Below are 14,034 nucleotides of genomic sequence, written 5' to 3'. Positions count from 1 at the left end.
TTTGAAGGCACTTCTGCGGACAAAGCGGTCCCCCAGTGCACTGTCCTCACGTCCTTCCGTCGAGAGTCTCTTTTCTCAGTCAGTTTTGAGATGTAGCACGTTCAGAGCGACCGTCTGAGCAGGGACAGATGTTCACGTGCTGTCCAAAGACGCCCAGAGGACGTCCTTGTGCTCCTTCGATGAATCCCTGAGTCAGTGAACAGATCTCAGGCCCCCGGGGGCGGGTACAGCCTGAGACGGGGCACTATGTCAGTGATGGTATGGGGCTATGGGGGTTTGTCAGAAGGGGCAATATCGGGTATGTCAGTGACGGGGCCGGTAAGGACTATAGGCCCTCGGGTACAGGGGGGTGTAGTGTGAGGAATGACTGTAGGAGGGGCCGCTGTAGAGAGCAGAGGAGTGAGATACGTTGTACAGGGGCCGGGCCCTCGCTGGGGGAGTCCACGTGGAGCGCCTGATAGCTGAGGTGGGAGGATGGTACTGCACTGAGGGAGCCTGTCTGTCTGAGGTGTAAGGCCGGGACAGAGGCGTGCTGCGAGGGCCTCCAGGGGCCCGGCTAACACTGAAACTGTGAGAGTTGAGCACAAACGTTCGCAGACCCACAGTCCACAGGGAAGAGGCCGGTCTGACGGGGTTGGACACAGGAGTAGAGGGGGTCTCCATGGGTGGGGTCTGTTGCGGGTCTGTTGCGGCTGTTCCTGGACAGGGCGAGGGGCTGCTGGGCACACAGTCTTGGACCGCTGTGGTGGGGCTGGGAAGGCCTGAAGGTGGACAGCTGCCAGGATTCAAGGCTGATGGCTGTGGGGACAGGGCGGGAGCCAGAGCCGAGGGGGAACTTACTTTAGGGGCGGGTTTACCTCCACTCGACCTGGACCCCCGGGAGCGCCGGCTCTGCTCTTGGTCAAAGGCTAAATCCTCCAGGCGCTGCGTCAGAGCCAGTTTCTGCTGAATGGCCATCCTCAGCAGAGAGTTGAGCGTCTTCTTCTCATCCTCAGCCGCCGCCAGCTGCCTCTGCATCTCGTCCAACTGTGTCACATACTCATCACACCTGAGGGAGGAGCCACAGGTGAGAGGACAGGTGGGACAGGACATTAGACTGTGATCCAGGTTGTGCAGCTGATGTAGGGTGCGATGGTAGTTATGCGGGTGATGTAGGGTGTGGTGGATGTTGTGCAGGTGATGTTGGGTGTGGTGGATGTTGTACAGGTGATGTTGGGTGTGGTGGATGTTGTGCAGGTGATGTTGGGTGTGGTGGATGTTGTACAGGTGATGTTGGGTGTGGTGGATGTTCTGCAGCTGATGTTGGGTGCGGTGGATGTTGTGCAGGTGATGTTGAGTGCGGTGGATGTTGTGCAGGTGATGTTGGGTGCGGTGGATGTTGTGCAGGTGATGTTGGGTGTGGTGGATGTTGTGTGGTGGATGTTGGGTGCGGTGGATGTTGTGCGGATGATGTTGGGTGTGGTGGATGTTGTGCAGGTGATGTTGGGTGCTGTGGATGTTGTGCAGGTGATGTTGGGTGCTGTGGATGTTGTGCAGGTGATGTCGGGTGCGGTGGATGTTGTGCAGGTGATGTTGGGTGTGGTGGATGTTGTGCAGGTGATGTTGGGTGTGGTAGATGTTGTGCAGGTGATGTCGGGTGCGGTGGATGTTGTGCAGGTGATGTTGGGTGTGGTGGATGTTGTGCGGGTGATGTTGGGTGTGGTGGAGGTTGTGCAGGTGATGTTGTGTGCGGTGGAGGTTGTGCGGGTGATATAGGGCAGTGGTTCTCAACTTTTCGGCTCTGGGACAGGTGTTTTATCTGCACTTTAACCCGAATGTCTTAATAAAGTGTCAAAATAGCTGTTTAATACTAATTCAGGAACATTGATATAATGATACAAGTTATGTTGGCCCCAATAACCTTTTTTTTTTTTTTAATATTAGGCAGGCTTAGGAAAGGCTTGTCAGAGACCAAGATCTATTCTTGTTGGCTCCTTATTTTAGCTCAGGCTGGTGAGAAAGCCTATGGCCTACATTGCACTGTTTTCACTTGGATTAGTGGGCTATATTTAGGCTACTTCCGACATAAATAGAACATATTGTGCTTGAAGTCGATTCTAGTGATTCTCAGTACGCTTCCAGCTTATGCAGAAAGACCAAACTCCTCCTCTCCCATCTGTCTGGCTGTAACCCCTGCTCCTCCTTTAATCTCTCTCAGGACAAACGTTATGGGAAAAGTCTCAATGCCTAAATACCTCTTTTTTTAAGTCACATTTAATGGAAAACATTTTGAATCGCTATTTGATCGCTATCGCTCATTATCATGGGCACATTTCAACAGCCTTTCTCGGATTGAAGACTTTAACAGGATGTTTCTCAGCCGTCCAGGGGCCAATTTTAGCCTAATCAAAACTCAGAGAAATGTGAAAATCCCAGCCCTATTTGGATTTATCATATAAATCAGCGATTTTGCCACGGCGCCCCAGTTGAAAACCTCTGATGTGGGGTGTGGCGGTGGTTGTGCAGGTGATGTAGGGTGTTGTGAAGCTTGTCCTGGTGATGTAGGGTGTTGTGGAGGTTGTGCTGGTGATGTAGGGTGTTGTGGAGGTTGTGCTGGTGATGTAGGGTGTTGTGGAGGTTGTGTCGGTGATGTAGGGTGTTGTGGAGGTTGTGCTGGTGATGTAGGGTGTTGTGAAGCTTGTCCTGGTGATGTAGGGTGTTGTGGAGGTTGTGCTGGTGATGTGGGGTGTTGTGGAGGTTGTGCTGGTGATGTAGGGTGTTGTGGAGGTTGTCCTGGTGATGTTGGGTGTTGTGGGGGTTGTGCTGGTGATGTTGGGTGTTGTGGAGGTTGTGCTGGTGATGTTGGGTGTTGTGGGGGTTGTGCTGGTGATGTAGGGTGTTGTGGAGGTTGTGCTGGTGATGTTGGGTGTTGTGGAGGTTGTGCTGGTGATGTAGGGTGTTGTGGAGGTTGTGCTGGTGATGTAGGGTGTTGTGGAGGTTGTGCTGGTGATGTAGGCTGTTGTGGAGGTTGTGCTGGTGATGTAGGGTGTTGTGGAGGTTGTGCTGGTGGTGTTGTGGGGGTTGTGCAGGTGATGTAGGGTGTTGTGGAGGTTGTGCTGGTGATGTTGGGTGTTGTGGACGTTGTGCTGGTGATGTTGGGCGTTGTGAAGGTTGTGCTGGTGATGTAGGGTGTTGTGAAGGTTGTGCTGGTGATGTTGGGTGTTGTGGGGGTTGTGCTGGTGATGTAGGGTGTTGTGGAGGTTGTGCTGGTGATGTAGGGTGTTGTGGAGGTTGTGCTGGTGATGTAGGGTGTTGTGGAGGTTGTGCTGGTGATGTTGGGTGTTGTGGAGGTTGTGCTGGTGATGTAGGGTGTTGTGGAGGTTGTGCTGGTGATGTAGGGTGTTGTGGAGGTTGTGCTGGTGATGTAGGGTGTTGTGGAGGTTGTGCTGGTGAGGTGTGGCGGTGGTTGTGCTGGTGATGTAGGGCGTTGTGGAGGTTGTGCTGGTGACGTAGGGTTAGGGCTGCTCGATTATTGAAAAAATAATAATCACGATTATTTTTGTCATAATTGAAATCGCGATTATTCAAACGATTATTTGTTGCCTTTAAAAAAATCAATCAAAAAAGTGACAAAAATCCATTAAAAAATGACAAAAATCCAGCAAAAAGTGACAAAAATCCATTAAAAAAGTGACAAAAATCCATTAAAAAAAAGACTAAAATCCAACAAAAAAAGACTAAAATCCAGCAAAAAAGTGACAAAAATCCAGCAAAAAAGTGACAAAAATCCAGCAGAAAAAAGACGAAAATCCAGCAAAAAAGTGACAAAAATCCATCCAAAAAAATGACAAAAATCCAGCAAAAAAAGACAAAAATCCATCAGAAAAAAGACAAAAATCCATCAAAAAAGTGACAAAATCAATCAAAAAAATTACAAAAATCCAGCAGAAAAAGACAAAAATCCCCAAATTAAAAATTAGAAAAAAAAAAAAAAAATTGAAAAAAAATGGATGTTTTGTTTTTTTTTGCGATTATGTTAATTCTGTAATCGTTTACTGTTGTAATCGAAATCGTAATCGAATTTCGATTAATTGAACAGCCCTACGTAGGGTGTTGTGGAGGTTGTGTCGGTGATGTAGGGTGTGGTGGAGGTGGTGGTGGAGGTTTGGTTCACGTGGAGACGCTGTACTTTACCTGGTGGCGAACATGGCTCTGAGTGAAGAGAAGGTTGCGGCATCTTCTCTGAGGGCCTTGAGCTCGTTCCGCAGCTTGGTCATCGTGTTTGTGACCAGCGACTTCTCTGCTTCGTACCTAGTCTTCAGGTTCACCAAAGCGCCCTCTGCAGCCTGGACAAGACAGCGATGCCAGTGGGTGAATAACCTCATATCGAACCACAAAAATGAAACTAGGGATGTGTAGATCCGATATTCAGTACAGGTAGGAGATCCGGGCATTTTGAGAGTATTGGATCGGATTTGATGACTGGATCGGGTCTGATAACAAATACTGCCGTGAATATGCGGTCCTGGATCTGCAGCGGCTCCAGCCTGCAGGTTTGTCGCAGGGCTTCGAGGTTTATCGCAGGACAGTGGCAGCAGATCCAGGACCACAGATTCACGGCCTTCGTGCTATCGCTAAGCTAGGCTACTGTCGCTGACCTGTCGCTAACACCTGCTTCTGAAACTGGTGAAACTACTGTAATATCCAAAGGCTATAATATATAATGATAGCATATATATTATATCAAAATAGAATACTACAAAAAGACTGCATCACAGGAAGTGTCAAAATATCGGATCGTAGAGCTTATCGGTCCATCCCTAAATGAAAAATGTTTATACGAAAGACGGGTCCATTCATTTCTGAGCGCCTCGTTTAAATTAAAATCTTTTTTATGTATAATTTAGTGTTAGCCATTAGCTTCAAGTCAAAAACACCTACTGTGAAGTCTTTGCTCCTGACGCGATGTTTTTCACATTGATATCGTGCCTGTCCATCAGTAACTCACTGCCTACCATGAGATATATATTTATTTGGACAAGATGCTGCTGCTAACTCACAGTAAGAATGAGAGAGGAAGAGCAGCGCGGAAGTAGCATGATGCTAGCATGCATTTAGCATATATCTGGGGCCAGGCAAGGTTGGGCTGTTTGAACTTGGTAGCAAAATGCACTGTAGTAGTCCTCGTTTGGAGAATATCACTTAGGGCTGAACAAGATTGAAGTAACTTGCGATATGCGATACGGCTATGCAGTATTGCGATAACGATATTATTGCAATATTTCACAAAACCATTTCAACACGATATGTTCCATTCTAATATATAGAATATTATACCATGGTCTGGGTGAATACTGGATTCTGATTGGCTGATGCATTATTTTGGTGTAACCGCACACGTAGTCCGGTAGTTAAATCACTGGGATATCACTCCGCTGTGGCGTCGCCATAGCAACGCATGACACAGCTGAACCAGATAAAGGCGTAATTAGTGACTGACAGGAACGTATGAGATGGATTTTGTGTTAATTTCAACGTTTTTGGCCAAAACAAAAGGTTTGATAAATGTTTGTAGAGGAGAGTGAGCAGCTAGGTTAGCTACTGTTAATAACATATGAGCTTTACATTTCTATTGGAAACGGTTAAGGCTATTCATCATTTTCAGGCGTACATAAAATGATCCTGCATTGAAGCATATTTGTCTGGATTAGTAAAGTCAAACATAAAAGTTTCAGTTGGGGGGGCCCAGGTGTGAGCGACTCCACCGCAGCTGTTTCCATAAACAGTTGAGCTGGTTGAGCTAGCTAGCTTTAGCTTCAGGTTAAACAGCGTAAAAGTGAAATAACTCCTGCCCACGAGTGCCGCATATCGGTGTTTACTTCCAGGGAAAAGTGTTTCCGGGTTAGTCCTGTTGTGTTGTGATTCTGTGCTGATGGTGTGTCGTTGAGCCTGACTGAGATCCTCGTAATAGCTGCGGAGATGGCACATTTTTTTTGTCATTTTTTTGGTCATTATTTTGTCATTTTTTTGGTAATTTTTTTGGTCGTTTTTTGTCATTTTTTTGTCATTTTTTGTCATTTTTTTGTCATTTTTTTGGTCATTTTTTTGTCATTTTTTTGTCATTTTTTGTCATTTTTTTTATCATTTTTTTGTCATTTTTTTGTCATTTTTTTGTATTTTTATTTAACATTTATTATAAATGTTACGTTTGTGGGACCCTGGTATAAGCGGATTAAACAACGAGGAGCCGCATTAGACGTTATAATGCAGGAGTAACTCCACTCCACTGCGCATTGTGGTGTTCTTGACTCCGCGTCGTGCATTATAACCGTCTAATACACGGCTCCTCGTTGTTTAATCCTTACTTAACTAGCTAACTAGCGACTCCTAAGCAACTCTTTTTTCATAAAATTGTGTCAAAAGAAGACTTAAAGAAAGACATCAGGACCAAAACAAGACTCAAATTGAACTAGTAAAGTTAGGAAATGTTTAACTAAAATTGAAAATGTAACTTTTACACATTAATAAGTTCAATGCATTGTTTGTTTTTGTCTGAGTTTGCCAAAAATGTGTGGATCTCAGTCAGATGAAGGCTTTAGTGATGATGATGATGATGATATGATATAGCGGCTTCTTGGATATTGCATCACCTAATATTGTTTGCGACATATTGTTCTTAGCAGTTTGATGTGCTGCACCTGCTTGTTAGCCTTAAGCACCAGGCGCAGTGTGGCGATCTGCTCTCTCTTGGTGCTCAGCAGAGACTTGAGCTTGAGCAGCTCCTCCAGGCAGCTCTCCTTGTCCTTGTCCGAGAGCGGGGCCAGCTCAAGGGTCGCAGCCCTCTCCTTGGCGAGCTGCTGAGAGCGCTCCACGGCACGCTGGAGATGCTTCACCTGAAACACAGACAAGGACTGCCAGAGTTTGATATACCGTAAATGCTCTAATATAGGCTCAAGGGCATCTAGGACCAGGCCTTTATTGGAACCAGGCCACAATTAGAGACAGGCCTTTATTTCTATTTGAGCAAAACGGACGACCAGGAAAATGAAGAAAAACGAGATTTGTGTCCATTTGCACCTAAAATATTAGGTTCATTTATTGATTAACATTTCAAACCCTCTCCCAGCGGCTGGAACATTGACGCCTTTTATTTTGTCGGGACAACAGGAAGTGTTTTGTTGCTGTTAGCGGAGCTTTGACATCAGTGTCACTGCAGGTTTCTGTTTCATTTTTACCGAGGACCGGATTATTTGTTGTTATCTTGTGTAAAAGGCGAGTTTAGACGGAGCGTTTGTGTTTGTGATCGATCATGAGACTGACCCGAGAGAAGACGAGACGCTCGCGCTGATGGGAGGAGTTATTTTGAGGCGTGGGACTGACCTGCACACGGAGCAGCTGGACGTGCTTTGAAGACGCGATGGTGACTTTATTAAAACCCTGGAGGGTCACACAACATTTGTTGCCCTGTTTCCAAATATAGTCTGTGGAGGTTTGAAAAGTGGCTAAATCTGTGTCAAAGTTACGCTCGGATCAGCTCCTCCGCAGCGTCCCCCTCGGCCCGGGTTCCCGTTTGTTACTTCCTGCACATGAGTTTTCATTAACACGAACATGGGACAAATTCCTAACATGGGGAATATTTCTACTGCTATAGTTTCTAATAAAAGCCCCGGCCTCTGTCAGAGACCCGGCCTCTGTCAGAGACCCGGCCGCTAATGGAATACAGGCCAGTATTAGAGAATTTACGGTAATATACACCAGCGGTCCCAAGTGATGTAAGTCATGTAGAATATTGGAAGCTACTTTAGTTGTGCGGACATTGTTTTTTATCATCTCATGTATATTATGCATATGTGTGAGTACCTGCTCTCTGATGAGGGCGCTCAGGTGCTGGGTGTTGGGCTCTTTGCGCGGCTCTGCCGGAGGGTCTGGAGCTGGGGATGAGGAGGAGGAGGAAGAGGAAGAGCCGCTGCTGGCCGAGCGGGGGCCCTCTCGGGGTTCTTTGGAGGGCGACACTGGGGGGCTGCCAGGGTCCTGGGGAGTACCCGACCTGAGCCGGCGCGCCAGCCGCGGTGTGAGCAGGACTTTACTGCTGTCGGAGGACATGGCTTTGAGAGTGGCACTCAGGCCTCGCAGTCCCCGGCCCTGCCTGCAACACACAGATCACATATACACATAGATCACACACACATAGATTACACACACACATAGATCACACACACACAGATCACACACACACAGATTACACACACACATAGATCACACACACACAGATTACACATATATAGTTTACTTACACACACACAGATCTTGATTGACAAGTCCAAATTTTGGGCTGATAAACAAAAACTAGCGTGGTTGAAATATTTCACTTACCCCAGTGTTGTCACGTGGGTCATAGAGATTTTAGAATAAGAAAAACTCTTTGGAGCCAGGCTTTTAAGCCGTTCTTGGGACTTTGAAGTCCCATTAGAATCAATGCTCCCAAGTGTCTCTTGGAGTCGCCCCTGGTAATACAGCAACGTCCGCTCCCCGCCATAAGGACCATACAGAAGCCCGATCCTCACCCTTTGGTCGGGTTAGAACGCGCTAGGGCTGTTCAATTAATCGAAATTCGATTACGATTTCGATTACAACAGTAAACGATTACAAAATTAGCATAATCGCAAAAAATCGATTATAATCCTTTTTTTTTTCTTTTTTTTTTTTCAATTTTTTTCAATAATTTTTTTTTTTTCTAATTTTTAATTTTTAATTTTGGGATTTTTGTCTTTTTCTGCTGGATTTTTGTAATTGTTTTGATTGATTTTTGTCACTTTTTTGATGGATTTTTGTCTTTTTTTTGGATGGATTTTTGTCACTTTTTTGCTGGATTTTTGTCATTTTTTTGCTGGATTTTTGTCACTTTTTTGCTGGATTTTTGTCACTTTTTTGCTGGATTTTTGTCTTTTTTTGTTGGATTTTTGTCATTTTTTTAATGGATTTTTGTCACTTTTTTGCTGGATTTTTGTCTTTTTTTGTTGGATTTTTGTCTTTTTTTAAATGAATTTTTGTCATTTTTTAAATGGATTTTTGTCACTTTTTTGCTGGATTTTTATCTTTTTTTGTTGGATTTTTGTCACTTTTTTGATGGATTTTTGTCACTTTTTTGATGGATTTTTTTAAAGGCAACAAATAATCGTTTGAATAATCGTGATTTCAATTATGACAAAAATAATCGTGATTATTATTTTTTCAATAATCGAGCAGCCCTAGAACGCGCACTTTTTTTATTACATTTTTTTCCTTTTTTCCCCAGTTCATTCTCATTCATAAATACCACTCAAAAAAGGCGATGTTTTGTTGAACGTATCATTAGCATGTTTTGTTTTCTCGAGTTTAGAGAAAATGTTTGGCAGTCTATAAATGTAAAGTGACCCTAATGGAAGACGGGTAGAGAGTCCCGCAGTGATAGGAGGCTGAGCTCGCCCGATGTCTCTGGACTGGCTGTGGCTGTGACTGACCTGTAGTAGTCCAGCATGACTGTGGCGGGCGTCTCGTTGTTGCAGAGGCACACATGGTGGTACATCTGTGCCAGCTCCTCGCTCAGCCACTGCAGCTCGTCCTGTGCCACGCTCAGAGCCCCCTCTCTGTCAGCGGCCAAAGAACACGCCGCCTTCAGCTCCTTCTCCAGCCGTGCGATCTGTGGAGCAAACGATCAGGCCTTGAAAAAACTCCCTCGGCTTTACTTTTTATTCTCCCACTCTATTCCTGTGGGGATTAGCTTAGACAAGAGGTCACTAAACGGCGGACCTCGCTCCCGATCTGGACCCAAACCTTGAATCCGAACTTTGAGCCCGATCGTGAATCCCCTCAGACGAGCGGCTGCATGTGCACTCTTTCTCTCCTTTTAAAAACTGAGTACTGAACCAGGACTAAACCTGGACTAAACCAGGCCTGAACCTGGACCTATAACAAGACTAAACCTGGACTAAGCCAGGACTAAGCAGGGCTCAGTGCAGCGGTGCCCGAACTTTTTGTCTCCGAGGGCCAAAATTAAAAGTGCCTGTGAGTCGCGGGCCAAACACAGCGATGTCAATTAGATTATGTTGAAAGTGTCAGTTCAGCATCAATTATTTAATCTATTTTTTATCTATTACATTAAGTCAATTTTTAAAATATATTGTTGTTGACGTCAACAACCTTTGCAATAAAAGTTGGAAAACTGTGAAAGTTGCTGCTACAAGGCTCTGTGATTGATAAATACCAAGACACCACAAGTGTTTCCTTAACTTTGCGAAATGAGTGAAACAGCGCCCCCAATTTGACGCTGGTGGTCAAAAAGTGTACTGCATTCATATTTACTATTGAGAATGAATGGAAGAGAGTTAGTAATAACTTGCCTGGCTCTGCCATACTCTTCCCTGTCCATTCCATGCAGGGAGTTAGTCTGGTCACGGAGCACTTGGAGCAGTTTGAACGGGCGGGCCTAACGCGCACAGATTGTCAGTGAAATAAACCAATTAGCGATTAGCGGACGTGACGACAGCTGTGTCCAATTAAACAAATATGAAGTGAATATAAACTCACGCGGAGAACGCGAGGCAAAATCCTTGACTACTTCATCCAATGATTAGTTTTGGCTGATGTTAACGTTAATTGATCTAAAAACATAGAAGTGCAGCGAGTGACGTAACCGTCTCATTTCTCTGGGGCGGTCGTGATTGGTTCGGCTCGGCCTTAGCCGCCAATCAACAACTTGTCTACCGTGCGTGGCCACACCCACCTTCTTTCGTGCAGAAAGAAGGTGGGTGTGGTTTATCAGGCTAAGTAATAACCACACACAGCGCAAAAGTAGGTCACTCTCTGGCGGGCCAACAGAATTGTTTCGGCGGGCCAAATTTAGCCCGCGGGCCCCACTTTGGGCACCCCTGGCTCAGTGTGTTGAACTGAGCAAGGATCACTGTCATACAGTATGTGCACATTGTGTATAATAGAGGTTATACTGCTATTCAGGAGCAAAAAAAATATTGCAGAGCAAAAACAAGAAAAAACAATAATAACAGGATTAAATTCATTGCATTATATTCAAATCACAGTAATAGATTTAAAAATCATCATATAACTGTGAATTAACCCTCTATGTTCCGGACCTTGGTGAAATATAAGTATAAGTATAAGTATAAGTATAAGTGTAAGTATTTCGTGACCCCTGGCTTAGACTAACTATGATAAAAATACTTTGGATATTTCGCACTAAGATATAATCACTGACTGCATGTAGGATGTGAACAGTTTAGCGGAGGAAACTTCCGCGTTCAAAGATTTGGTTTGTTGGGCAAGTTTGTCTTTAAGCGACGGCTCACATTGTTGACAATATTAACATATTTCACTATGTCGCAACGGGAAACTGTGTCTCAGACCAAATGGCGTTGACCTGTGGGGTTCCCCGGGGGGAGATTCTGGGGCCCCTCTTGTTCAATTTGTACATGCTTCCGTTAGGTCAATTAATATCGAGTAACAATGTGTCCGATTGCAATTACGCAGACGATACTCAGATCTATGTTTCCTCCAGTTAAGTACAAATAAAACTGAGATCATTGTCTTTGATCATTGTCTTTCACAAAAACACAGAGAGGTTTTCATTGGTCATCTTGAGGCTCTTTCATTAACACCAAAGAATCAAGTTAGGAATCTTGGGGTAATCATGGACTCAGACTAGAATTTTAACAGTCATATTAAGTCCATTACAGCAGCACATCGAGTTGCCTTGTGCATGAAATATGATGGGGCGTTCCTAGGAGGACTCAGGCAAACCTATCCCTAAAATGGCCGCCATCAGAGTTTTTACAGATGACTCAAAAATACGTGAATGTGCCAAGGCAACACTTCAGGCATGTTTTTAATGAGGGAGTGACATAATAACGTGATGTAAAGCTTGAAAAAGTCTATTTTGCATAATACCCCCCCTTTAATGCTGTCCCTGGACCCAACAGGTATCAAAACCTGGTCTATAAAGATTTATGTTTTTTCTGTTTGCGATATCATATTAACCTCTTAACTCCCGCCTGAACTGAGAGGATCTTTTTCCTCACATCATCCGATTTTTTTTTCCACAATTTTTTTGATGGCTATTCAACTAATTTTTGTAACTTTTTTGTCATATTTTTGTCATTTTTTGGGTCGTTTTTTATCAAATTTTTGTCATTTTTTCGTCACATTTTGTCATTTTTTTGTCAATTTTTAGTCTTTTTTTTGTCAATTTTTTTGTCATTTTTTGTCAATTTTTTTTCATTTTTTGGGTCACATTTTGTCATTTTTTGGTCATTTTTTTCGTCGCATTTTTGACATTTTTTTGTCCATTTTTTGTCATTTTTGTCATTTTTTGTGTCATTTTTTGTGTCATTTTTTGTGTCATTTTTTGTGTCATTTTTTGTGTCAAATTTTTGTAATTTTTTTGTCAAATTTTTATCAAATTGTTGTCATTTTTTCGTCACATTTTGTAATTTTTTGTCACATTTTATCAAATTTTTGTCATTTTTTATCACATTTTTGTCACATTTTTGTCTTTTTTCAAGTCATTTTTTGGGTCAATTTTTTGTAATTTTTTGGTCCAATTTTTATCACATTTTTGTCATTTTTTTGTCACATTTTTGTCAATGTTTTCTCGCTTTTTGTCACATTTCCATCATTGTTTTCGTCTCAGTTTTGTTGCTATTTTCACAGCTTTTTTCCAGAAGCTTTTGGACTGGGGTAAAGCCAAACTGGAGAAAATGTGCTCGGTTCAGGTGGGAGTTAAGGGGTTAAAACGATACCACACTGTTTTCATTTAACGGTCACCTTCTCCTGTGCGTCCTGGCTGTTCTTCTCCAGCTTCTGCAGCTGATCCTCCGCCTGCCTGTCCTCGTTCCTCTCTCCACACCGACCCATTCTGTCCTTCAAAGCCCTGAGCTGGGCTTTCAGCTCCACCACCTCATTCACCGCCACACGGTATTTGAACTGCATGATCTCCAGCCCGGGAGTCTGGTAGGAGAACATCTGTGTGTTCAAAGAGCAGAGGTAAGTAGGACAGTGCCGTTACTCTTAATACTGTGGCTACACTACCCACCTCTGCCAAAGAGTCCAGCCTCAGCTCTGGACTGCGGGCTCCGGTGAAGTCCTCGTGCAGCAGAGCCATGGACGGGTCCTCCTCGAGCAGTGGGGTCGCTCCGCAGTGGGGCTCCTCGTAGGGCTGTTCAATTAATTGAAATTCGATTACGATTTCGATTACAACAGTAAACGATTACAAAATTAGCATAATCGCAAAAAATCGATTATAATTTTTTTTTCCCAATTATTATTATTTTGTTTTCATTTTTTTATTATTTTTTTTAATTTTTTTCCATTTTTTTTTTCTTTCTAATTTTTAATTTTTGGATATTTGTCTTTTTCTGCTGGATTTTTGTCTTTTTTTGCTGGATTTTTGTCATTTTTTTTATGGATTTTTGTCATTTTTTTGATGGATTTTTGTAATTTTTTTGCTGGATTTTTGTCACTGTTTTGCTGGATTTTTGTCACTTTTTTGCTGGATTTTTTTGTCACTTTTTTTAATGAATTTTTTGTCACTTTTTTAAATGGATTTTTGTCACTGTTTTGCTGGATTTTTGTCACTTTTTTGCTGGTTTTTTGTCACTTTTTTGCTGGATTTTTGTCACTTTTTTGCTGGATTTTTGTCACTTTTTTGCTGGATTTTTGTCTTTTTTTGTTGGATTTTTGTCATTTTTTTTTGATGGATTTTTGTCACTTTTTTGCTGGATTTTTGTCACTTTTTTGCTGGATTTTTGTCACTTTTTTGCTGGATTTTTGTCTTTTTTTGTTGGATTTTTGTCACTTTTTTGCTGGATTTTAGTCACTTTTTAGCTGGATTTTTGTCACTTTTTTGCTGGATTTTTGTCACTTTTTTGCTGGATTTTCGTCTTTTTTTGTTGGATTTTTGTCACTTTTTTGCTGTTTTTTTGTCTTTTTTTGCTGGATTTTTGTTATTTTTTTGGATGGATTCTTGTTACTTTTGTGCTGTTTTTTTGTCACTTTTTTGCTGGA

The 14,034-nt window shown here is 43.2% G+C and overlaps 2 protein-coding genes across 2 annotated transcripts in view; one reads left to right on the top strand and one right to left on the bottom strand.

Annotated features, from left to right (window-relative positions):
• Positions 1-286: 286 nt before the first annotated feature.
• The window catches only part of LOC306981554 (protein bicaudal D homolog 1-like), a gene marked incomplete at its 5' end in the record, with an annotated part of 33,503 nt that continues 19,755 nt past the window's right edge, over positions 287-14,034 (bottom strand). Inside the window, 7 exons of the mRNA XM_079581161.1 lie at positions 287-1,048; positions 4,174-4,325; positions 6,678-6,872; positions 7,840-8,125; positions 9,480-9,658; positions 12,796-12,993; positions 13,064-13,186. Of these exons, the coding sequence (XP_079437287.1) occupies positions 304-1,048; positions 4,174-4,325; positions 6,678-6,872; positions 7,840-8,125; positions 9,480-9,658; positions 12,796-12,993; positions 13,064-13,186 (1,878 nt within the window). The 3' untranslated portion in view covers positions 287-303. The remainder of the gene's footprint in view (positions 1,049-4,173; positions 4,326-6,677; positions 6,873-7,839; positions 8,126-9,479; positions 9,659-12,795; positions 12,994-13,063; positions 13,187-14,034) is intronic.
• LOC306981663 (ephrin-A5b-like) overlaps positions 2,456-14,034 on the top strand; it is a 276,183-nt gene continuing 264,604 nt past the window's right edge. Inside the window, exon 1 of the mRNA XM_079581291.1 lies at positions 2,456-2,464. The gene's annotated coding sequence lies outside the window, so the exon portion shown is untranslated. The remainder of the gene's footprint in view (positions 2,465-14,034) is intronic.

Source organism: Gobius niger, assembly GCF_951799975.1.
Source record: "Gobius niger genome assembly, chromosome: 22".
NCBI classification, from domain to species: domain Eukaryota; kingdom Metazoa; phylum Chordata; class Actinopteri; order Gobiiformes; family Gobiidae; genus Gobius; species Gobius niger.
Note: the sequence above shows the minus strand (reverse complement) of the source record. Positions and strands in the feature narration are given on the sequence as shown.